This window comes from Nomascus leucogenys, unplaced genomic scaffold (assembly GCF_006542625.1).
Source record: "Nomascus leucogenys isolate Asia unplaced genomic scaffold, Asia_NLE_v1 Super-Scaffold_249, whole genome shotgun sequence".
In the NCBI taxonomy this organism is placed as follows: domain Eukaryota; kingdom Metazoa; phylum Chordata; class Mammalia; order Primates; family Hylobatidae; genus Nomascus; species Nomascus leucogenys.
The window spans coordinates 57,076-79,524 of NW_022095768.1; the positions used below are offsets into that span (position 1 = coordinate 57,076).

General features: G+C 50.5%; 2 protein-coding genes across 3 annotated transcripts; one reads left to right on the forward strand and one right to left on the reverse strand.

Moving 5' to 3' along the window:
* Positions 1–1,884: 1,884 nt before the first annotated feature.
* Positions 1,885–12,670, forward strand: NLE1 (notchless homolog 1). Of its 2 annotated transcripts, XM_003278376.4 has the most exons (13): positions 1,885–1,936; positions 2,072–2,215; positions 4,101–4,318; positions 4,849–4,928; positions 6,223–6,299; positions 6,473–6,570; positions 6,924–7,116; positions 7,619–7,754; positions 7,901–7,947; positions 8,675–8,877; positions 10,608–10,767; positions 10,861–10,931; positions 11,564–12,670. In XM_003278376.4, the coding sequence occupies exons 1-13, from the start codon at positions 1,919–1,921 to the stop codon at positions 11,574–11,576; spliced, it is 1,458 nt and encodes a 485-aa protein (XP_003278424.1). In that variant the 5' UTR covers positions 1,885–1,918; the 3' UTR covers positions 11,577–12,670. The 2 variants fall into 2 exon arrangements, with proteins under 2 accessions (XP_003278424.1, XP_030663787.1); XM_030807927.1 differs by having other exon boundaries at positions 1,901–2,215; positions 4,101–4,347.
* A 623-nt stretch (positions 12,671–13,293) lies between these two features.
* On the reverse strand, positions 13,294–21,980 carry FNDC8 (fibronectin type III domain containing 8). Its single transcript, XM_003278378.2, has 4 exons — positions 21,659–21,980; positions 16,598–16,973; positions 14,367–14,603; positions 13,294–13,744 (listed from the first exon to the last, which is right to left on the reverse strand). Exons 1-4 carry the CDS (start codon positions 21,865–21,867, stop codon positions 13,592–13,594), a joined length of 975 nt encoding a protein of 324 aa, XP_003278426.1. The 5' UTR covers positions 21,868–21,980; the 3' UTR covers positions 13,294–13,591.
* Positions 21,981–22,449: the final 469 nt, after the last annotated feature.

A 22,449-nucleotide genomic window follows, 5' to 3' on the forward strand; every position in this document is an offset into this window, starting at 1 on the left:
AATATAGCCTATCTCCAAATACAGCCACATTCAGAGTTAGGGCTTCAATATATAAATTAGGGCAGAGGTGTCCAATTTTTTGGCTTCTCTGGGCCACATTGGAAAAAGAATTGCCTTGGGCTACGCATAAAATACACTAATGATAGCTGATGAGCTGAAAAAAAAAAATCAAAAGAAAATCTCATAATGTTTTAAGAAAGCTTACGAATTTGTGTTGGGCTGCATTCAAAGCCGTCCTGGGCTGCATGCAGCCTGTGGGCCAGGGGTTGGATAAGCTTGAATTAGGGGAAGGGCACAATTCACTCCATAACAGTTCCAGACAAAAAAAAAACTGCATGTGCAAAATCACTGATGCAGGAAGAGGCATGCCTTGTAAGAACTCAGAAAAAGCCAGCAAGATTTAACCTAAAGAGAGGGGTGGCTGGACATAGCAAGGCCGAATGGACCATTATAAGGAGTGTTCTTTTTTCCTGCATGTAAGGGAGCCATCGCAGGGTTTGAGGATGAAGAGCAACAGGCCAGATTTTTGGTCTGAAAAGATAACCCTAGCTGCATCGTGGAGAATGGGTGGAAAGAGGCAGGAATGAAAACAGGGGGGCTCATCGGGAGGCTGTTGTAGTGGTCCAGGCAGGAGATGATGGTGACTCTGACCAGAGTGAGGCAGTGGAGATGGGGAGAGCCGATTCAAGCTGTGTTCATGAGGATGACTTGGCAGAGCTTGAGACTGCCTGAGCAGTGGAGGGAGAGAGAGGAGAGTTGGCAACGGAGATCCTTCGTTTCAGGCAAGAGAGATCAAGTTCATTGCTGTCTGCTTCAGTTCCTCAGTAATATGGGGAGAAAAGGGTTGTAAGAATTAAATGAGTTATGCAGGAAAAGCACTTAGAACAATTCCTGACTCGTTGATGTCATTATCACTATTATTGATTCACAGCGTTGATGATTGTAGAAATGGTTTGCTTTTGTACTGGAGTATTATTAATTGAGTTCATCCATTTTATTTATTTATTTATTTATTTATTTATTTATTTATTTATTGAGACAGAGTCTTCCTCTGTCATCCAGGCTGGAGTGCAGTGGTGAGAGCTCGGCTCACTGAAACCTCTGCCTCCCAGGTTCAAGAGAATCTACCACCTCAGCCTCTCCAGTAGCTATGACCACAGGCGCATGCCACCACGCCTGGTTAATTTTTTTGTATTTTTATTAGGGACCTGGTTTCACCATGTTGGCCAGGCTGGTCTCAAACTCCTGGACTCAAGTGATCTGCTCGCCTGGGCCTTCCAAAGTGCTGGGATTACAGGCGTGAGCCACCATGCCCAGCCTTGACTTGATCCATTTTTTAAGAGGATACTAATTTCTAGGCCAGGCGTGGTGGCTCACACCTGTAATCCCAGCACTTTGGGACGCTGAGGCTGGGGGAGTTGCTGCCTGAGTTCAGGAGTTTGAGACCAGCCTGGGCAACATAGTGAGATCTCGCCTCTGCAAAAAATAAGAAAAAAATAACCGGGCAGGGTGTCGTGTGCCTGTAGTCCGGGCTACTCTGGAGGCTGAAGTGGGAGGACCGCTGAGCCCGAAAGTTCGAGACTGCAGTGAGCCGTGATGGCGCCACTGCCCTCCAGTCGGGGGGACGGAGTGAAACCCTGTCTCAAAATAAAATTAAATTAAAATGGGGCAAGAATCCCTGTTGTGAAGAGTCAAAAGTTTACTGTGTCCTCTAAGACCCTGGCGAAAAATAAATGCGAAGGCTGTTGAGGGGCGGGAGGAGCGCCAGGTAAGCCCATTTCTAATCCCCTAAACCGTGCGCAGCGGGACGCTTCTCCTCCCCAACAGCAGAGGGCGATGTGGCCGGCGGCGACCCCGCCCGACCACGGAGACGGCGCTCTGCCTGTCGGGCTCATTCTCCTCCACGTGGGGACGCAGGATGGCGGCGGCAGTGGCGGTGGGTGTACGTGGATGGGGGCGGGGGGCGTCGCGGCGGGGCGCTAGGGCCCGGGTCCCTGAGGCCTGAGAGAGGCGAAGTGGGGCCCTTCTGTGTGGGCGACGAGACTGACTCCCGCCCCACTTGCTCGCACAGGACGAGGCGGTGGCGCGCGATGTGCAGCGGTTGCTAGTGCAGTTCCAGGATGAGGGCGGGCAGCTGCTGGGTTCCCCGTTCGACGTGCCCGTGGACATCACCCCGGACAGGCTGCAGCTCGTGTGCAACGCGCTACTGGCCCAGGTAAGTGGCAGGCCAGGGCGGCCTCGCATCTCCACCCCCGGGCGGGTGCGGTGGGGGAATCAGATGACCGAGGGTCTGCGGTTCGTGGTCCCCCGCTAACGGACTGTGGTGATCCACCTGGCGTGAGTTCCCACCTATGTCAGAGATGGAATCAGTGGCAAAGCGCTTTACACGCCAACCAAAGGGGTCCACCTGCGGAGAGGGGCCTAGCTTTGAACGCATTGGATACTGTATTTCATTGATTCTTTGTCACAGTCCCCCAATCTGGGACACGTTAATATCCCCATTTTACAGCGTGGCCTGGAGGGACTCAATTATTTGCACGATGCTATGTAATAGGTAGCAGATTTGGAATTGGAACCCAAAACTATCTGAATACCCATGCTTTTATTTATTTATTTACCTTTTTTTTTTTTTTTGAGACGGAGTCTCGCTCTGTCGCCAGGCTGGCAAGCTGGAGTGTAGTGGCATGATCTCTGCTCACTGCAATCTCTGCCTCCCAGGTTCAAGTGAGTCTCCTGCCTCAGCCTCCCGAGTAGCTGAGACTACAGGCGCGTGCCACCACACCCAGCTAATTTTTGTATTTTTAGTAGAGACTGAGTTTCACCACGTTGGCCAGGATGGTCTCGATTTCTTGACCTCGTGATCCGCCGTGGCCTCCAAAGTGCTGGGGATTGGAGCCACCGCACCTGGCCTTTGCTTTTAACCTTTAAGCCAGTGTGTTTACTGAAGAGTTGCCCTGGGGACAGGAGAGGTCCTTAAAATTGCAGTTCCTGGACCCCATCCCAGGCCTACTAAACCAAACTCTGGGATGAAGCAGAAAGTCTACATTTTTTAACAGGCGTTTTGGGTGCTTTTTACACACATATAGTGTGGTGTGGTAGTTAGGGAAACACTGCATAATGCTATATGCTAATCTATCTTGGACCTAAAGAACCTGAATTAATCATTGGCAATAGGACATTGAACTAATTACTTAGTTGTTCTGAGCCTCTGCTTTTGAAAACTGTCAGTGGGAATATTAGTATCTACTTCCCAGGGTTGTTATGACATGCAAATAAAGAATTTCATGCCGGGTGCAGTGGCTCATGCCTGTAATCCCAGCACTTTGGGAGGCTGAGGTGGGCAGATCACTAGAGGTCAGGAGTTTGAGACCAGCTTAGCCAATATGGCAAAAACAGTCTCTACTGAAAATATAAAAATTAGCCAGGCGTGGTGGCAGGCTCCTGTAGTCCCAGCTCCTAGGGAGGCTGAAGCAGGAGAATTGCTTGAACCCAGGAGGCAGAGGTTGCAGTGATCTGAGATCTCACCACTGCACTCCAGCCTGAGTGACAGAACGAGACTCCATCTCAAAAAAAAAGAAAAAAGAATTTCCAAGTGCTGTGTAAGTGTCCTACAACTGCTGTTCAGTGACTTAAAAGGTCTTGCTCGCCTGGGCGCAGTGGCTCACGCCTGTAATCCCAGCACTTTGGGAGGCCGAGGCAGGTGGATCACCTGAGGTCAGGAGCTTGAGACTAGCCTGGCCAACATGGCGAAACCCCGTATCTACTAAAAATATAAAACTTAGCGGGGCGTGGTGATGGGCACCTGTAATCCCAGCTACTCGGGAGGCTGAGGCAGGAGAATCTCTTGAACCCAGGAGGCGGAGGTTGCAGTGAGCGGAGATTGCACCACTGCACTCCAGCCTGGGTGACAGAGCGAGACTCTTGTCTCAAAAATTAATAAATAAATAAAAGGTCTTGCTCAATGGGCAATGATGGGGGTAACCCTAGCACGGTGGCTAAAAAGAAGCTTCACCTCCCACAGCTGAGTGGGGAGCATCCCTGGCAGAGGGTGCCCCTGCACATCCTTTGATGCGGGTTTGTCCTTTACCATTGTCCTTCAGGAGGATCCCCTGCCACTGGCTTTCTTTGTCCACGATGCTGAGATCGTCTCCTCACTGGGGAAGACGTTGGAGTCCCAGGCAGTGGAGACAGAGAAGGTCCTAGACATCATCTACCAGCCACAGGCTATCTTCAGAGTCCGGGCCGTGACTCGCTGCACCAGCTCCTTGGAGGGTCACAGTGAGGCAGTCATTTCTGTGGCCTTCAGCCCCACGGGAAAGTAAGGACAGCTGCAGACTCATGGAGGGGGTATGTGGGGGTGCAGTCTCTGCCTGGTGTGGGGAGGGTCCCCCAAAGTTATAATTGATGGGGCCTCAGGGTTGCCTACCATAGACCCAAGCTCTGGACTCAGCTTGCAATTAAGGGACTTCCTCAGTAGGGCATGGTCCCCAAAGGCTAAGGACCCCTGCCTTGGACAAACCTTTCCTGGACTTGATTTTTCAAGATCTGAGCTGTGTGACTTGTATAAATCACTTAACCTTTCTGAGTTAATTTTTCATCTGTGAAACTGGGATTAGTTGCTTCTCTCAAACTTAGAAAGCTAATGAGAAGCTTCAAAAGCTGGTTGTAGCTGTGGAGAGGAAAGAAATGGCCTCCTGATGTATTCTCCCAGAGGACAGCATCAGTATTGTCTTTCTCCCTTCCCGGGGCGAGGGAAGAGTCCAGTTCCATATTCTATTCACAGAAAGTGATTGAATAGGTGGCAGCAATGCACATGTGCAGTGTCAAGCATCCTCTCTTCTTCCGCAGGTACCTGGCCAGTGGCTCTGGAGACACCACCGTGCGCTTCTGGGATCTCAGCACAGAGACACCACATTTCACATGCAGGGGTCAGTATGCAATTAGCCATTTAGGGGGTCTTTTTTTTTTGAGACAGGGTCTTGCTCTGTCAACCAGGATGGAGTACAGTGGTGCAGTCACAGCTCACTTGAACTCCTGGGCTCAAGCAGTCCCCCTACTTCAGCCTCCAGAGTAGCTGGGACAGCAGACACTTGGCACCACACCTGGCTCGTTTTTTGTTTTCATAGAGATGAGGGTCTCACTTTGCAGATTACAACCCTTTAATATCCAGTTGGTGGCTGTCTATTCCTAGGTAGAGACCATGTCCTTGAGCCCAGCCAGCCACTTAGACACAAGCAGAAACTGCACCAAGGAGTCAATATGGGACATGGCGAGAGACTGACTGACTGGTAGCAAGGAGAACCTGGTTTAAATCCTGCGTCTGCCACAGTGGTTTTCAAACTTGAGCACAAATCAGAATTCGCCTGGGGGCTTGTTAAAATGCAGATTGCTGGCCAGGCGTGGTGGCTTATACCTGTAATCCCAGCACTTTGGGAGCAGGGCAGGCAGATCACTTGAGGTCAGGAGTTCGAGACCAGCCTGACCAACACAGTGAAACCCCATCTCTACTAAAACTACAAAAATTAGCCGGGTATGGTGGCGTGTGCTTGTAATCCCAGCTACTCAGGAGGCTGAGGCAGAAGAATTGCTCGACTCTATTAGGCGGAGGTTGCAGCGAGCCGAGATGGCACCACCGTACTCCAGCCTGGGTGACGGAGTGTGACTCCATGAAAGAAATAAAGAGAGAGAGAAAAGAGAAGAGAGAAAAAAATACAGATTGCTGGGTCCCACCCCCAGAGGTTTAGTTCTGTAGGGCCTGGGAATTTGCGTTTCTAACAAGTTCCCAGGAGATGCTGATGATGCTGCTCTGGGGACCACACTTGAAGAACCACTGCTATACCACAGATGAGTTAAGTGACCTTGTGTGTGTAGGGCATGTTCCCTTTCTAAGCTTCAGTTTTCTCATCTGGAAAATGGGGATGATAATTCTTGCCTTGCTCCATACCTTAGAGCTCCTGTGAGAATAACAAGGGATGACGCGTACGAAAGCACTTCATAGCATGTGTCACATGAGGAATCAGTAGAGAGTGAGGGTGTTACCCGTGCAGCAAGACGCAGAGCTCTGACACTTGGGGTGCATCCCCAGAAAGCCTCATCGCTCCTTTTGTTTGATCATTCATTTATTCAAATGGTTAAGGAGTACCTGGCACCTGACAGGCACTGCTGGGCACTGGGGATAAAGACAGATGTAGTCCCTTATTTCTCCCTCCTCTGCTTTCTTAGGACACAGACACTGGGTCCTTAGTATATCCTGGTCTCCAGATGGCAAGAAGCTGGCCTCAGGCTGCAAGAATGGCCAGGTAGGTGGTTCTCAGGGTAACTACGCAGAGACTCAAGGGGGCCTTCCTAGGGGACAGTTCAGAATCAGGTTCGGGAGTCTTCGGGGAGGGTTGGGTGGGAAGTGGTAGGCAGGGATTTTGGTGGAGCCAGAGACCTGTTGGGGAGGATTATTCAGTGAGCTTCTGTCCTTCAGATTCTCCTCTGGGACCCAAGCACAGGGAAGCAGGTGGGCAGGACCCTCGCTGGCCACAGCAAGTGGATCACAGGCCTGAGCTGGGAGCCCCTCCATGCGTAAGTGACACTGACGGAGCTGGGACAAATGAGGAGCCAGGGGATCAAAGCCATCCCCTTTCCCTGCCCAATGCATAGAAGTTTTACGTGAGGGGACAAGATGGGCAGCCTGAATGACCGTGATGGCTTGGCAGGCATGGGAGAAGGGTCTCAGGGGCAGACCTGCATTGCTGCTTGGGAGAGGCTCTCATCACAGGGTCTGCTGGTTGCACTCACCTTGCAGTGCAGCCGAGTCTTGGTGTCAGAAAGCTGTCAAAAGATTGTCCATGGCCTTTAAGTTGGGAATGGGGAGGTGCCACGGGCAGACAGATGTTGCCAGGTCACAGTTGAGGTCACATCTCCCTTCTCTCCAGGAACCCTGAGTGCCGCTATGTGGCCAGCAGCTCCAAGGATGGCAGTGTGCGGATCTGGGACACAACTGCAGGCCGCTGTGAGCGCATCCTCACCGGGCACACCCAGTCGGTCACCTGTCTCCGGTGGGGAGGGGACGGGCTTCTCTACTCTGCCTCCCAGGACCGCACCATCAAAGTCTGGAGAGCTCGTGACGTAAGTGCTGGGAGGGTTCAAAAACCAGTCCAGAAAATCTCAAGTCACAAGATGCTGGCACTCAGAACGACCTTGACATCAGCGAGTCCAGTGTTTCCCAGATGTGTGCTGGGAGCCCTGGTCTAGGGAGGTGTTTTGGGAATGAGGAGTTCTGTGGTTGGTGCTGCACCATAGTGGAGATTGCAGAGTCCCCATGAGATCGTCACACTCTGGAAATTCCTCCTGTAGGACACCTGTTGGGCTTTATCAGATCTACCATACCCAAATGTATTGGACTGGAGCCGTTTACTCTGACATCCCTAACTCCTCTTCCGTGAAACATTTTCATGATCTGGACTCCATTTTACAAGTGGGGAGAGACTTGACCCCAGAGGGGTGGTTTGATTAAGGTCACAATGCATGAGTGATGATGATTCTTAGTCCTGTACCACCCGTCTCCTGGGGCTAATCGCCCAGGTGAGGGGAGGAGTGTGTGTGTCTGACCTGACTTGCTCTCACCTAGGGTGTGCTGTGCCGGACTTTGCAAGGCCACGGCCACTGGGTGAACACCATGGCCCTCAGCACTGACTATGCCCTGCGCACTGGGGCCTTTGAACCTGCTGAGGCCTCAGTTAATCCCCAAGACCTCCAAGGATCCTGTGAGTGATTGGGAGAAGGAAGAGCGGGAGCTGATTGGGAAGGAGCCAGTTCTCTAGCTTAATGGGGAGTGTTTGCTCTTTGTGTTGGATTTTCTAATCGGCCTTCTTCCTCATCTCCTTTTCTCCCCTCCGGTACCTGGTCACAGTGCAGGAGTTGAAGGAGAGGGCTCTGAGCCGATACAACCTCGTGCGGGTGAGTGTGTGCCAGCCACATGCACCCCTAGCTGTGTACCAGTCCTTAGCCGATCACTAAAACCCTCTCAGACCCTTCTCCCTTCCAGACCCAGCTCAGAATGTACCTATTCCAAAAAGTTGTTCTTCATAATCCTAGTTTGCAATCCTAAAATATTAATGTGCTAGAGATCATTTTATTTCATTTTTTGTTTAGTTTATTTGCTTGTCTATTTATTACATTTCCAACATGCTTCATTTTTACTTTAGTTTGTTGTTTTATTTAAGATTGTTTACACATTCACGTTCAAAAAATACAAAAGGTAGATCGCGGAGTCTCCCATCTCTATTGTAGCATCCAGTGCCACCAGTATCCTGAATCACCTTCCAGAGATTTAATATACACACATACACGTTTCTATATACGGTATGTATGTATAAGCACACACACACACATACATACATAAAATCCTTCTCCTTTTAACACATTATTTTGTGCCTTTTTCTGTAATTATGTGTCTTAAAATTTTTTTCTACATGCATGTAGAGTTTCTTTTTCCTTTTGGATGAAGTGACTTGCCTGGGGTCACGTGCGAGTGAGTGGCCAACCCAGTCCTCATTGCTCCTAGCGCTGGCCTCTCTCTGTCCCTGGCACTGAGTAATCAGGGTGTATGTTTGCTGCCAAAGTCGGGCCCTCCTCCTTCTTTCTGAGGCCACACCCAACACAGTGTGCTTTCTGCCTCCCCTAGGGCCAGGGTCCCGAGAGGCTGGTGTCTGGCTCAGACGACTTCACCTTATTCCTGTGGTCCCCAGCGGAGGACAAAAAGCCTCTCACTCGGATGACAGGACACCAAGCTCTCATCAACCAGGTGCTCTTCTCTCCTGACTCCCGCATCGTGGCTAGTGCCTCCTTCGACAAGTCCATCAAGCTGTGGGATGGCAGGATGGGCAAGTGAGTAGGGGTGGGTACTGCTCCTCTGTAAGGAGTGAATGGTGGGAGGGGCTTGGCACTGCCACTTACTAGCTGTGTGGCCGTGGCAGGTGTTTGGATTTTCTAAGCCACCGTTTCCTCTTTGGTAATATGCAGACCCCCTGCCTCTCAGCTTTGTTACAAGGGTTTTGTTTGTTTGTTTTTAGAGATGACTTCCACTCTGTCGCCTGGTGTTCAAGTGTTGCAAGTGCAGCGGCACAATCTTGGCTCATTACAACCTCTGCTTCCTGGGTTCAAGTGATTCTCCTGCCTCAGCCTCCCAAGTAGCTGGGATTACAGGTCTCCACCACCGTGCCTGGCTAATTTTTGTATTTTTAGTTGAGACGGGGTTTCACCATGTTGACCAGGCTGGTCTTGAACTCCTGAGCTCAAGTGATCCAACTGCCTCGGCCTCCCGAAGTGCTGGGATTACAGGTGTGAGCTGCCGTGCCCACCCTAGTTACAAGGATTTAATGAGACAGTATGTTTAGGACCCGCACTAAATGGTCACTAAAAATGCTAGTTCAGGCTGGGCGCGGTGGCTCATGCCCATAATCCCAGGACTTTGGGAGGCCGAGGCAGGTGGATCACCTGAGTTCGGGAGTTCAAGACTAGCCTGGCCAACATGGCAAAACCCTGTCTCTACTAAAAATACAAAAATTAGCCAGGCATGGTGGCATGTGCCTATAATCCCAGCTACCCCGGAGGCTGAGGCAGGAGAATCTTTTGAACCTGGGAGGCAGAGGTTGCAGTGAGCCGAGATCACAACACTGCACTCCAGCCTGGGCCACAGAGTGAGACTCTGTCTCAAAAAAAAAAAAAAAATGCTAGTTTATATCTTAGGAGAGAAGTGATCTTAGAGCTAGCTGCTGAAGGGGTAGGGCCGTAGCCCTGGAGAAGGTGAAGTAGTGGTAGGTAGGCTTGTTACCTGGCCCTCCTCAAAGTGTGGGCCACAGACCAGCGGCATCAGCATTACCTGGGAGCGTGATAGAAATGCAGAGTCCTGGCCCCAAATCAGACCTTGTGGATCTGATTCTTTATTTTAATAAAGTTACCAGGTGACTCTGCTACCCACTCAAGTGCGGGAACCCTTGGTGTGGTGAGGCACAATGCCCTTGGGGTTAATGGGATCAGAGGAGAGGCAGAGGCACAGGCAGGGGGGAGAAAAAGCCAGGGAAACCTTGTTGGGGCTGAAGCGGGGACCTCTGCATCAGTCACTGTGTTTTCACACAGCAACCCTTTAACATAGGTAATTGGGTTCCTTTTTAAAATAAGGAAACTGAGTCTCAGAGAGGCCTGATGGTTTGTCCAGAGAGAAACAGCTAGACTGTGTTGACGCGAAAGTTCAGTGGGCTCACTGTTACTCCGTGCCGCCTGCCAGTAGGCACTTGCTGTTTGGGGGCATGACAGGCAGATGGGCTAAGCAGATGGCCACGTTGGAGTCTACGGCATGCAAACTTGTGCAGGTATGGAGGGCAAGCAAGAGGCATGCTAGAAGCTACTCATTTGGAGAAGTTTTACAAATTGTAATGACTGGTAATGATTAAAATGGTCTGGGATGGGGACCAGGTAGTGTGATTTTGTAAAAGTTCCCAGGTATTTCTAACAGACAGCTGAGGTTGAGAACCACTGCCATGAGCATAGGGGACCCTTCAGACGTGTTGGAAGATCTAACTCAGACTAAAATCCATCATCGTCTTCTCCTGGACCAGGTACCTGGCTTCCCTACGCGGCCACGTGGCTGCCGTGTACCAGATTGCGTGGTCAGCTGACAGTCGGCTCCTGGTCAGCGGCAGCAGTGACAGCACACTGAAGGTGTGGGATGTGAAGGCCCAGAAGCTGGCCATGGACCTGCCCGGCCACGCGGATGAGGTAGGGCCAACCCTCAGGCACAGGAGGGACTGGGATTGGAGCCTGGCTGTCTCCCTCTCACCACCCCACCTGCTTTCCTCTGCCTCCCTTCAGGTATATGCTGTTGACTGGAGTCCAGATGGCCAAAGAGTGGCAAGTGGTGGGAAGGACAAATGCCTCCGGATGTGAGTGTGGGGGAAGTGGTGGTTGGCATGTGCAGCCCTCCTACCCCTAAACCAGTCCCTCTTTGCACACTTTCCCTTATGGCATAGAATTCCGCAGGGCCATCCAGGTGCTCAGACTGTCTTGAGGAGGTGTGTGGAGCCAGGTTCTCAGTGGGCAAGTGGGAGGGCCACCGGAATAACAGAGGCCACAGGACACCCTCTTAGAGGGCGCGTCCAGGTCTTTCTGTCACTGGACTTCAGAGTCCCAAGACCTGAGTTCAAATCCTAGTTCTGCCAATGAGTAATCACAGAGAACTTGGTTAATCAGTCTCTTGGGAATTATCAAACCTTCACAGACAGGATCAAAAATAGGAGAGTCAACACTCTGGAAGCCAAAGTGTTGTGTGCTTATAAGAGATTGTGATTGTTTGCTGGTGGGCATTCTGAGGGCCAGGCCCTAGGTGGAGGTCCTGGTGGCATCAGGCAGTGAGTGGGCAGCCTGAGTTTGAGTGGCCAGAGCAGGGACGGTCACCCGGCTCTTGGTGACTCTGAGGGTGGACCACAGGCCGTCCGTCAGTTGACACTGGGATTATATGACAGCCTCCCTTTCCTAAGGTGGAATCCCCATCCTGACACCCTTCCCTTCTCCACAGATGGAGGAGATGAGAACGCCTGCAGTTCTCTCTGACCCCCACCTGGAGTCGGCATCTGCCAGCTGCCTTCCCTGCCAGAGAACAAAGGCTGAGATGGCAGCGCACACACGCTCCCCACCAGTGGGGACCTGAGAATGCGTGTGGCCTGCTGTCCTCGACAGACCCGAGTGGGGTCTTCCCACAGACAGATCTTTGCTGCCTGTGGCACACCCCAGAGCCAGAAATTGAAGGTCACAGGAAGTTGTCACTGAACTTGGCCCGTGTCTGCTACTCTGTACCTTGCTGGTACAGACGGGTGGTGGGCGGCCAGGCTCTATGAGTGGGCCCCTAGTGTCAACTCTGTATAGGGTCAGACCCCGGGTTCTATAACCAAATAAATAAGTTAGGTTTTATGTGTTGGGTTCTAATTCCTTGTCCTACAATCCCCATGACTCAATCAAGGACTGTGTTAAATCAGATTGTCCAGCCCCCTCCCTTGCACTGGACTACACCAAAACCACACTGACCAGGCACTTGCCTTCCCTCTCTTCCCCCGTGTCGGTAAGAGAGAGACCAGTTGCCATAGTGGCCAAGGAGAATCGGGCTGTATTGTTGTCCACTGCAGTAGGTACCGGCCACATGTGGCTGCTGGCATGAAATAGAAGTGCAGTTCCTCCATTGCACCGGGTACGGCCTCCAGTATTGGACAGCACACAGAAAGGTTTTCATCATCAAGAGAGTTCTGCTGGCCAGCCCTGCTCCAGGGGACGCCTCTGCCTTCCCATAGCACACTGCTTGAGGCCCTGCCAGGCACTAAGCACTGCCCTGGGCCCTCAGGATAGAGCAGGGAAGGTGATGGCTCTTCCAGAGGATTCCCTCAGATGGGGAAGCAGCAGTATGAGCTCCGAGCAGAAGTCGGTATGGTTGATACAGAGGATACTTCTTTGCCACAACAGAACTTTCAAGCAGTGAAAGGAATTCCCATCAGGACTCAGACCCCAGGCCGAGATCTTGCCCTGAATGCACCCTGCCTCTGCTTTCTCCTGCATCCCACGCTAAGCAGGGTCATGGTATGAACTACTCAGATTGGATTTCCAAACCATCCTTGTATAAACTGCTCAGAACTAGCATCTTGCTCCTTCTTACCCTCCTCCACCCTTGTCTGTGCTTTTGGGTTTTGCGCATCACCTAGGCGCAGTGCTTGGCCTCCACCTTGCACATCTCTGCGGTGAGGCTAGATAAGAAGCGAACAAAGCTATCAGCCGCGGAGCTCCTTGGTGCTAGGTGTTTGTGTGCTGTGGTCTCAGACTGCACCAGGCCTGGAAGGTTCTCAAGCTCTAAAACTTTTGATGAGGAAACAACATAAGAAGCTTAAATGAATTGCCCATGCCCTCACATCCAGTAAGAGGAAGAGCCGGGATTAAACCAGGCCCTGCCCCAAAACTTACTGTGCACTTTGTACCACATCCCTCCCTCCAGAGCTCAAGCTAGTTTGACAGCTCATGGGCCACCATGTCTGTCCATGACAGCTATTTCTGTATTTTTCTGGTGTAAAAGCCTTTTAGTCTTAGAGCACCAGTCTCCCTGCCCCCCTTCCCCACCCCACTGGGGAAGGGGTGATGGCAGCATCCTATTGCCTAGCTGCCTGTTTTCCATCTCCCTACCCATGTAGACTCCGTCCTGGTGGAACTAGGAGGTGGGTGTCAGCCAGCCCATCTGAGGCTGTCTGCAGCATAAAGCAGACTTTAAGGTGCTGGATGACCTGCAGTTCTTTAATGGACCCAGCCCAGATTTGGGGGAGGAGGGCGTCTAGGAGCTGTGGGCAGTGGCTGAGCCTGGCATGGCCTGGCCTGAAATGTCTCCAGGTGAATGGGGCCCCTGTCTAGCCTTGGCCCCAGCCCAGGGGTGGGGTGTCCATACCACTCTGCCAGGCCCCGGGCCCGCATGGTGCTGGTGGTATGGTAGTTCTCATAGTTCTGGTTCCTAAGGGCCCAGGGTTGAAGCTGAAAGTAGGTGAGGGGTGTCCTGGGCCTCCCCACCCCCCCGCCCTTAATAGGGAGATAGGTATTCCAGATCCTCCAGCCTCCGCATCTCCTCCGGCCTGATGGACACGATCTTTCGCCGGGGTTCCTTGCGCCGCACGGTGATCTGGATGGGGTAGTTCTCAGGACAGCTGCTGAAGTCAGTGGCCAGGGTTGCAAACTGAAGTGAAACAAGAAAACCCTTCAGAATTCCTTCCCAGATCTGAGCCTGGCTCACTCTCTCTGTCTCTATCACCCCTTTTTTTTCTATCTGCTAACTCAGACCTTAAACAGCCTTATCCAACCTAGCCACTGACGCAGGAAACAGGTGCAAAGATGCAGGACTCAAGCCTGTGCCTCCTCAGTTATGGGATATTTCCAACCAAAGGGCTGTCTGTACTCAGGCCTCTATACCCCTGTATCCCTACCCATACCCAGGCTGTTCCCTTCATCCCCCTTTAGCCTCTTGTCTTCCCTGTTTCTTTCAATGCCCTTGACTTCCCAGCCTACTCACAATCATTGGCACTGAGTTGCAGAGTCTAAAAACCAATGGCTTTGGAAGGGGAACATTATAGTGATGTTAAAAAACACATTCGTTTGCATTCTTAGTGGGCCCCAGAGTGGCTTAATCCTTAAACCTCCCAGCAGCATGCATCCTGGAATTGATGCTTCTTGACCCAGGCAGAAGGAAAACTAGCCAGATGAGTCATGTGGGTATAGGAGTGTTCCCAACCTCCAAAGCCCTGGTTCCCTGGCTTCGGACTTCTCTCCACCCTCAAGACCCCTCTTTTCCCAGGGCTCACTTTGTAGGTCTTGCACCACTTCCCCACCCCAGCTGTGTTGGCTGCACGGACAGTGAGGCAGTAACACGTGTGGGGCTTCAGCTCCATCAGCTTGACAGTAGTGCCCAAAATCTTGTTGAAGATCCATGGACGATTCTTTGCCTTGGGCAACTCATTCTCCTGTGTCTTGGCCACCTCCCATAACAGGAGCTGGTACAAACTGACCGGCGGCTTGCCCAAGGCGTAGGTCCAGGAAATCTAGGGGAAGAGAGAGCCCCGAGGCTTCCTCAGATATGTCCTGTCCTTCCTGTCCTCTCACCCTCCCAATTGGGGTCAGGACGTCCCACGCCCACCCCCTGCTCCTGCTGGAGCCCAGGCAGGTCAGATGGAAGGTGCAAGGTACTGCAGCACTGAGTGTGGAACCCGTGCCCCGAAGCATGTGCTACTCTCCTGGGTAGCTCCACCCACTTTAGGGTACACCCTCATTCCATATTTCTTCTACACCAGGGGTCCCCCAACCCTTGGGCCATGGACTGATAGTAGTCCATGGCCTGTTAGGAGCTGGAGAGCAGAGCAGGAGGAGATTGGTGGGCGAGCAAGCGAAGCTTCATCTATATTTACAGCTGCTCCCCACAGCTCACGGTACCACCTGAGCTCTGCCTCCTGTCAGATCAGCAGTGGCATTAGATTCTCATAGGTGCGTGAACCCTATTGTGAATTGTATAGGAGGGATCTAGGTTGCATGCTCCTTATGAGAATCTAATGCCTGATGATCTGTCACTGTCTCCCATCACCCCCAAATGGGACCCTCTCGTTGCAGGAAAACAAGCTCAGGGCTCCCACAATTTCTACATTATGGTGAGTTGTATAATTATTTCATTATATATTACAATGTAATAATAATAGAAATAAAGTGCATAATAAATGTAATATGCTTGACTCATCCTGAAACCACCCCCCGAACCTCATCCATGGAAAAATTATCTTCCATGAAACCAGTCCCTGGTGCCAAAAAGGTTGGTTCTAGACTCTGTCTAGACTCTGTCAGCTGAGAGGGACCTTAGAGATCATCTTATCGACTAGGTCCAGAGAGGGCAAGTGAATGGTCCATCATCATACAGCAATTAAGTGACAGCCAGGGTTCAAACCCATAGCTCCAGAGCCCATACACTTTGTACTACAATGGTTGCCAAGCCTGGCTAAGCATCTCAGGGAGATTTTATAACTGCAGATGTCTGGACCTGCTGCCTCCTGTCTGGTTTTCTCCTCCATCTAGGCCAGTGGTTGTCAAACTTGGTGTGCATTAGAATACCCTGGAGGACTTATTAAAAGACAGATTGCTGGCCTCTGCCCCAACAGTTTCTGACTCAGGAGGCCCAAATGTGGTGAAGGGAGATGAGAATTTAAATTTCTAACAATTTGCTGAGCGATGCTGACATTGTCTATCTGGAGAGCACTTTGAGAAACACTGCTCTGGGCCATCCAACAGTGGAATTCCAGGCATCTTCCCAAGATACAGCTCGAATTGCTTTCATCATCTGATATGAAGCTTTGTACAAAGCTGTTCCCTATTACTTACAGAAAAGTCTATAAAGTAGCCTAACGCTGGAGGACTCTGGAAGATGATCCCAGACTAACGTTCCCCGTCCTGACCCCTGTCTTCACTTCCCATAGTGTAGGACGGTGTTGTCTGACGTGTAGCCCGCGGACACGGAGCACCAGCATCCTCTGGGAATCTGTTACTAGTGCAAATTATCAGGCTTCACCCCAGACCCTCTAGGGAGGAGGCCCAGCAATTCCGAGTAGCCTCACTTGATCCCAGGGCTTCTCACGCTTTCATGTTCCTACAGATCACCTACCATATTGTTCAAATTGAGATTTCCTCTCACACTTTCCTGTGAGCTTTTGCTAGGGTCCGCCCCTCCAGGGATGCCTCCCCTCCTCCACCTCTAGATGTTTACATGCTACCTCTACGTCCCAGCTCAGATGTTACCAAAAGCCACCAAGCTTATTCCCGCATCTGGAAATATCTTTCCCTCTGAATTCCTGGTGGCACTTGCTCTGAACTTTTCCTACAGCACTGAACCCTTTCTGTCTTGCACTGGGGTTTTTACAGACACGTCCTCTCCCTTCCTAAACCATGAACTTGAGGTCGACATGCAGGTGGCAGGCACCTTCTCACTACCCATGGAGCTCAGCTCAGTGCCTGGCACAATAAGCCTCTGCTGAATGCATGAGCAAGGGAAACGCACCACAGCTGTGGAATTGTTGACGGTGTGCTCAAAGATGAAGGGGGTGTCCGGCAGGTCCACAACCACAGAAGATTCTGAGTCCGTTGAGGAGGTTTCTGTCTCCAGCTCAGGGTTGTCAAGGTCCAGCAGGCCCCTCGTGGCCATTTGGGACTTCGATGGGCATGGGCAGGGGCCGAGGGCCAGGTCCTCGTTTTCTGTATTCTTGGCCACTGGGGAGAAGCCGAGTTTGTTCAGCTCCCCCTCCAGCATCCCTGCAAAGAAGCTGCTGTTGGGCTGGGTCACAGCTAATTTGATGGGGTTCGGCAAGGTGGATGAGAAGGCAGAGATGCTGGACTCATCAGAGCTGCAATCTGAATCCTCCACTGGCAGCGGCTTCCTGGAGCAAAAGGGGAGACAAGTGAGTCAGATGAAGGAAGCCACCCCAGCCCGTTCCACCTGAGGGCTCCTGAGGGCAGGCCTTGGGCCTGACTTACCAGCTCCCCAGCCATTTGCAAACAGCGTGGAACAGCCTCATTGCTCTACAGCATTGCATTAGACTCACCAGGGCACTTACTAAAATGCAGACTTTTAGTCCCTGGTCCCCAGTTAGCATGGGACTAGGGAATCTGCATCTGATCCTGGCTGGGCGCAGTGGCTCACACCTATAATCCCAGCACTCTGGGAGGCCGAGGCGGGCAGATTCAAGGTCAGGAGTTAGAGACCAGCCTGGCCAACACGGTGAAACCCTGTCTCCACTAAAAACACAAAAATTAGCTGACTGTGGTGGCTGGCGCCTGTAATCCCAGCTACTTGGTAGGGTGAGGCAGGAGAATTGCTTGAACCTGGGGGGCGGAAGTTGCAGTGACCCAAGATTGCACCACTGCACTCCAGCCTGGGCGACAGAGTGAAACTCTGTCTCAAAAAAAAAAAAAAAAAATCCTTAGAAAATCCTGATGCAAGTGTTCTGCAAACCACAATTTAAAAAACATGCTAAAATGGCAAGTCCTCCCTCCAAAGTGGGGGGCAAATGCCCCAGGGAATAACCATAAAGATCTACTGGGGTATGGAAGTAATACATTCAATTTCACTAATGTTTATTTACTGTTGTTTAAATTTTAATGGAATTACTAATATTTACTTACATTTTAGTAGCATTTAATAATACCTATTAATATCTAGCGTGTAAAATTAACAGGAATACAAATACACATATGGGCCAGGCGTGGTGGCTGACACCTGTAATCTCAGCACTTTGGGAGGCCAAGGTGGGTGTATTACCTGACGTCAGGCGTTCAAGACCAGCCTGGCCAACATAGCGAAACCTTGACTTTACTAAAAATACAAAAAATTAGCTGGGCATGGTGGCGGGTGCCTGTAATTCCAGCTACTTGGAAGGCTGAGGTGGGAGGATCGCTTGAGCCTGGTAGGTGGAGGTTGCAGTGAGCCGAGATCCTGCCACTGCACTCCAGCCTGGGCAACAGAGCGAGACCCTGTCTCAAAAATAAAATAAAACAAATATACATATGGATGGGGTGGATGCTCAAAAACTTATTTCTTCCACTCTGAATTTTTAAAAATTATGAAGTATTTTAGACTTATACAAAAATATCAAGAATATTATATTAAACCTCCATTTACTCCTCATCTAGCTTTAGAAATAAAACCTTATCACTATGGGCAAAGCCCCCCGGACACTTCTGTCCCCCATCAAAGTCCTCATCCTTCGACCGAAAAGTAATGAGTACAGTAAAGTTTAAATTGTGTATTTATTACTCAATGTGTGTCTTTATAGGTTTCTTACATATTTATGTTATCCCTAGGCAAGATCTATTATTTTTCACATTTGTAGACGTTGTATAAATAAAAGATATTATTCAGTACATATCCATCTGCAGCTTGCTTTTTTTCACTCAACTTTGTGTTGACATTCATCTTGATACATGTAGCTCTGGTTCAGTCATTTTTACTGTTATATGATTTTCCATCACACGGATATTTGTTTTTGTTTTTGTTTTTTGAGACAGGGTCTCCCCCTGCTGCCCAGGCTGAAGTGTGCTGGTGTGACCTCGACTGACTGCTCTGCCACCCTGGCTTAAGCGATTCTCCTGCCTCAGCCTCCCGAGTAGCTGGGATTACAGGCCCACACTGCCACATCTGGTCAATTTTTGTATTTTTAGTAGAGATGGGGTTTTATCATGTTGGTCAGGCTGGTCTCGAACTCCTGACCTCAGATGATTTGCCGGCCTCAGCCTCCCAAAGTGCTGGGATTACAGGTGTGAGCCACTGCCCCCAGCCAAACAAAAAACACTATTTTTTTAACTGATGAAGAACACCAAGCTAAAAAGTTTGGCTTTCAAATCTTTTTTTTTACCTTTACCCAAAGTAAAATACACTTTCCATGGCAACTTAGTACATGCATATATACACCTATAACTAAAACAAACATTTCACGACCAATACTTACTCTGTGTGCAATGGGCTCTGGAATTTCCAATTCTATTATAGTTTATTTTATTTATTTATTTATGTATGAGATGGAGTCTCACTCTGTCAGCCAGGCTGGAGTGCTGTGGCGTGATCTCAGCTCACTGCAACTTCCTCCTCCTCGGCGAGAGTGATTCTCCTGCCTCAGCCTCCCGAGTAGCTGGGACTACAGGTGCAGCCACCATGTTCAGCTCATTTTTGTATTTTTAGTAGAGAAGGTGTTTCACCATGTTGGCCAGGATGGCCTCGATCTCTTGACCTCGTGGTCTGCCCGCATTGGCCTTCCAAAGTGCTAGGATTACAGGCGTGAGCCACTGCACCTGGCCAGTTTATTTTTATCCTAGCGGTCTTCACCAACTAGAAGGACTTCTTGACCCATTAATAGGTCACAATCCACAGTTTGTGGATCCCTTACTCCCATCCAGCCTCCCACGTCTTGGTTGATGAATGGGCTAAGTTTTTCCTCCCCAAGTTCCAGCCTCATCAGCCTCCCGAGAAATCCTGATTAGCCCAGATTCCCTATGCTAGCGCTTGGTGGACATTTGGAATAAATGATTCCCCCACCAAGGTCTTTTGCAGACTGAAGAGTCTGGGTATTAAGGTCATATGTACTTTAGATTGTCCTAATGAATTAATATTTCAGATTCACTTACTGCAAATGCTGGTACTGATGCAAGCACAGAAGGCTGCTAGGCACTGGCTACATGCTGAACATCTCCTCCTCCCGATGTTCACAACAGCTCTGCTGGGTGGGTGTTAGCCCCATTTGGCAAATGAGGGGCTGAGGGTCCCTGATCTGTTTTTTGTTTGTTTGTTTGTTTGTTTGTTTTTATGGAGCCTTGTTCTGTCTCCCAGACCCCTGGCTGGAGTGCAGTGGCACAATCTTGGCTCACTGCAACCTCCACCTCCCAGGTTCAAAGGATTCTCCCGCCTCAGCCTCTTGAGTAGCTGGGACAACAGGCGCGTGCCACCACATCCAGCTAATTTTTGTATTTTTAGTAGAGATGAGGTTTCACCATGTTGGCCAGGCTGGTCTCAAACTCCTGACTTCAAGTGATGCTCCCGCCTCAGCCTCTCAAAGTGCTGGGATTACAGGCGTGGGCTACCCCATCTGGGGTAATGAACATCTCCGATCTTCATTAACTTGTCTAAGACCATAAATCTCTAAGTGGCAGAACTTGGATTTGAATTTGGGCTTCTAGCCCAACATTCCCAGTATACCATGAAGTTTCCTGTGAGCATCCATCACTTTATCCATACCTGCTTGCTTACGGGCACTTTGGGGAATGGACACCACATCCCTCTCACATACTCAAGACCAGCTATGTAGTCTGTGGAGCCCAGTGCAAATTGAAGTACCTTGAGCCCCTTATTCAAAAATTATGAATTTGAAGATAGTAACAGTAAAGCATTAAACTAAGCACAGGCCCCTTGTAAGTGCAGGGCTATTTGTGACTGCACAGGTCATTCACCCATGTGGTGGGTGACCTGCATGTAATTCCCCCAGCCCACATCACCCTGTACCACCACCCCTTCACTGGCTAACTCCTTTCCTTCCTTGGAGACTCAGCTCAAATATCACTTCCTCCAAGAAGTCTCCCTCAACTGCACCCAGTCTGAAGCTATACTAAGCCCCTCTGGTCCCTCAAGGCATCCTGTCCTGGCACTTACCAGACCATGCTGTATCATTCTCGTTATTGCATGATCCCCATCCTTTCACCCCTGACCTCCACATGCCAGACTGGGAGCTCCTTAAAGGCAGTGACTGTGCTTTCCAGCTCTATGTTCCCAGAACTTAAACACTGGGCCAGACACCTTGCAGGTGCTCAAAGAGTTTTGTGGAACGAAGTAGAGGAAACCCAGACTTGGTGAGAAGGAACAGCAAAACCCAATCCGAAGGAAGGCAGGCTACTGGGGAACAGTCAGGTAGATGAAGGTACCAAAGAGAGAGGGTTGAGGAAGAGGAGCCATGGGGGTGTCAAGGGTTTGGTGATGGTGAGGACCACAGCCAGACAAGGCAGGAGAAGGAGCACTGTCAACAGAACTGACTAATCCAAGAAGGCCTCCTGGAGTGGGAGCTCCATATGCCTCCAAGAAGTGATCTGGGGCTCAGGAATACATAAATAGATCCAACCTGCCCACACGCTCTTCTCTGGGAGTCAAGGAACTGGGTTGTGACAAGTCATGGAAGTATAGCTTCTTTAAGTCTCTCTGCCCAGCCCCCGGCTCCAGCCTTTCTTAGAAACTATAAGCATGGTGGCTCAAGCCTATAATCCCAACACTGTGGGAGGCTGAGGCGGGAGGTTCGCTTGAGCCCAGAAGTTCAAGACCAGCCTGGGCAACATGGTGAAAACCCATTTCTACAAAAAAAAAAAAATATGAAAATTAGCCAGGTGTAGTGGTGGCACATCAATAGTCCCAGCTACTTGGGAGGCTGAGGTGGGAAGATCACTTGACCTCAAGAAGTCAAGGCTGCAGTGAGCCGAGATTGCACCACTGCACTCCAGCCTGGGTGACAAAGCAAGATCCTGTCAAAAAAAAGGAAGGAAGGAAGGGAGGGAGGGAGGGAGGGAGGGAGGTACCAGATTTGTGTCTTACGGTAGGTAGATGGTATCATCCTCCAAGAAGTTGACCAAATTGCCCTTTGAGGCTAGTGGGAGTCCTTTGGTAGTGACGGTCCGGTTCATAGACTTGGGGTTTGGAAAGGGTTTTGGCAGTTGGTCGAGGGCATTCATCATGTTGAAGTTTTCTTTCTTCAGTACAGCCTCCTCCCCATCTCCCATTGGATGGAGTGCCTCTGATGCCATCTGGTTTGTTCAGGATGACACCCGTCACCATGCAGGACAACCCAGGTGACCAGAAGCAGAGAGAAACTGTGGGGGCAGTGGCCCACCTTTAGTCTGGGCAGTCTGCAGGTGCAGTGAGCTGACTTCATAATCATCACAGAGTGTAACAATTACAGGCCAGCCTCCCCCGTTGATTTGAGGCTACTGCTGCCAGGCTAGCTATGTGGCTGGCAGCATCATGAGAGGGGTAAAACCAAGGAACAGACTGCATGAGCCCTTGGGCCCCTTCCAGCTCTAATACTCCATGGTGATAGCAGCCCTGCCCTTCTCTGAAGATCTCAAAATGCCTGACACCTGTGCCCTTCCGCACTGCCCTGGGAAGGAGAATAAGGATGGTGAGAGACAGGCACGGGATGTAGAGGATGGCGGTGTGGCCCTGAGAGATAGGCAGTATTGGAAAGTGTCTGTTGGGGAGGGAAACTTTGTCCGTAGAAGCTAAGGCTCTCTATCCTGAAACGATAGGCGGCAGACTCCACTGTGCCCAGCCGGTTAGTGAAAGGGAAAGCCCACATGGTTCATAGGGGTTCATGGCTCACGTATGAT

Bases quoted from the DNA above. Each gene is read 5' to 3' on its own strand.
- NLE1 (XM_003278376.4), top strand. The intron at 6,571-6,923 runs GTAAGTGACACT...CCTTCTCTCCAG, and splicing joins AGCTGGGAGCCCCTCCATGC to GAACCCTGAGTGCCGCTATG. The intron at 10,768-10,860 runs GTAGGGCCAACC...GCCTCCCTTCAG, and splicing joins TGCCCGGCCACGCGGATGAG to GTATATGCTGTTGACTGGAG.
- FNDC8 (XM_003278378.2), bottom strand. From the start codon at position 21,867: ATGGCATCAGAGGCACTCCATCCAATGGGAGATGGGGAGGAGGCTGTA. The intron at 16,974-21,658 runs GTAAGACACAAA...CTTTTGCTCCAG, and splicing joins GATGATACCATCTACCTACC to GAAGCCGCTGCCAGTGGAGG. The intron at 13,745-14,366 runs GTGAGCCCTGGG...GTTTCACTTCAG, and splicing joins AGTGGTGCAAGACCTACAAA to TTTGCAACCCTGGCCACTGA.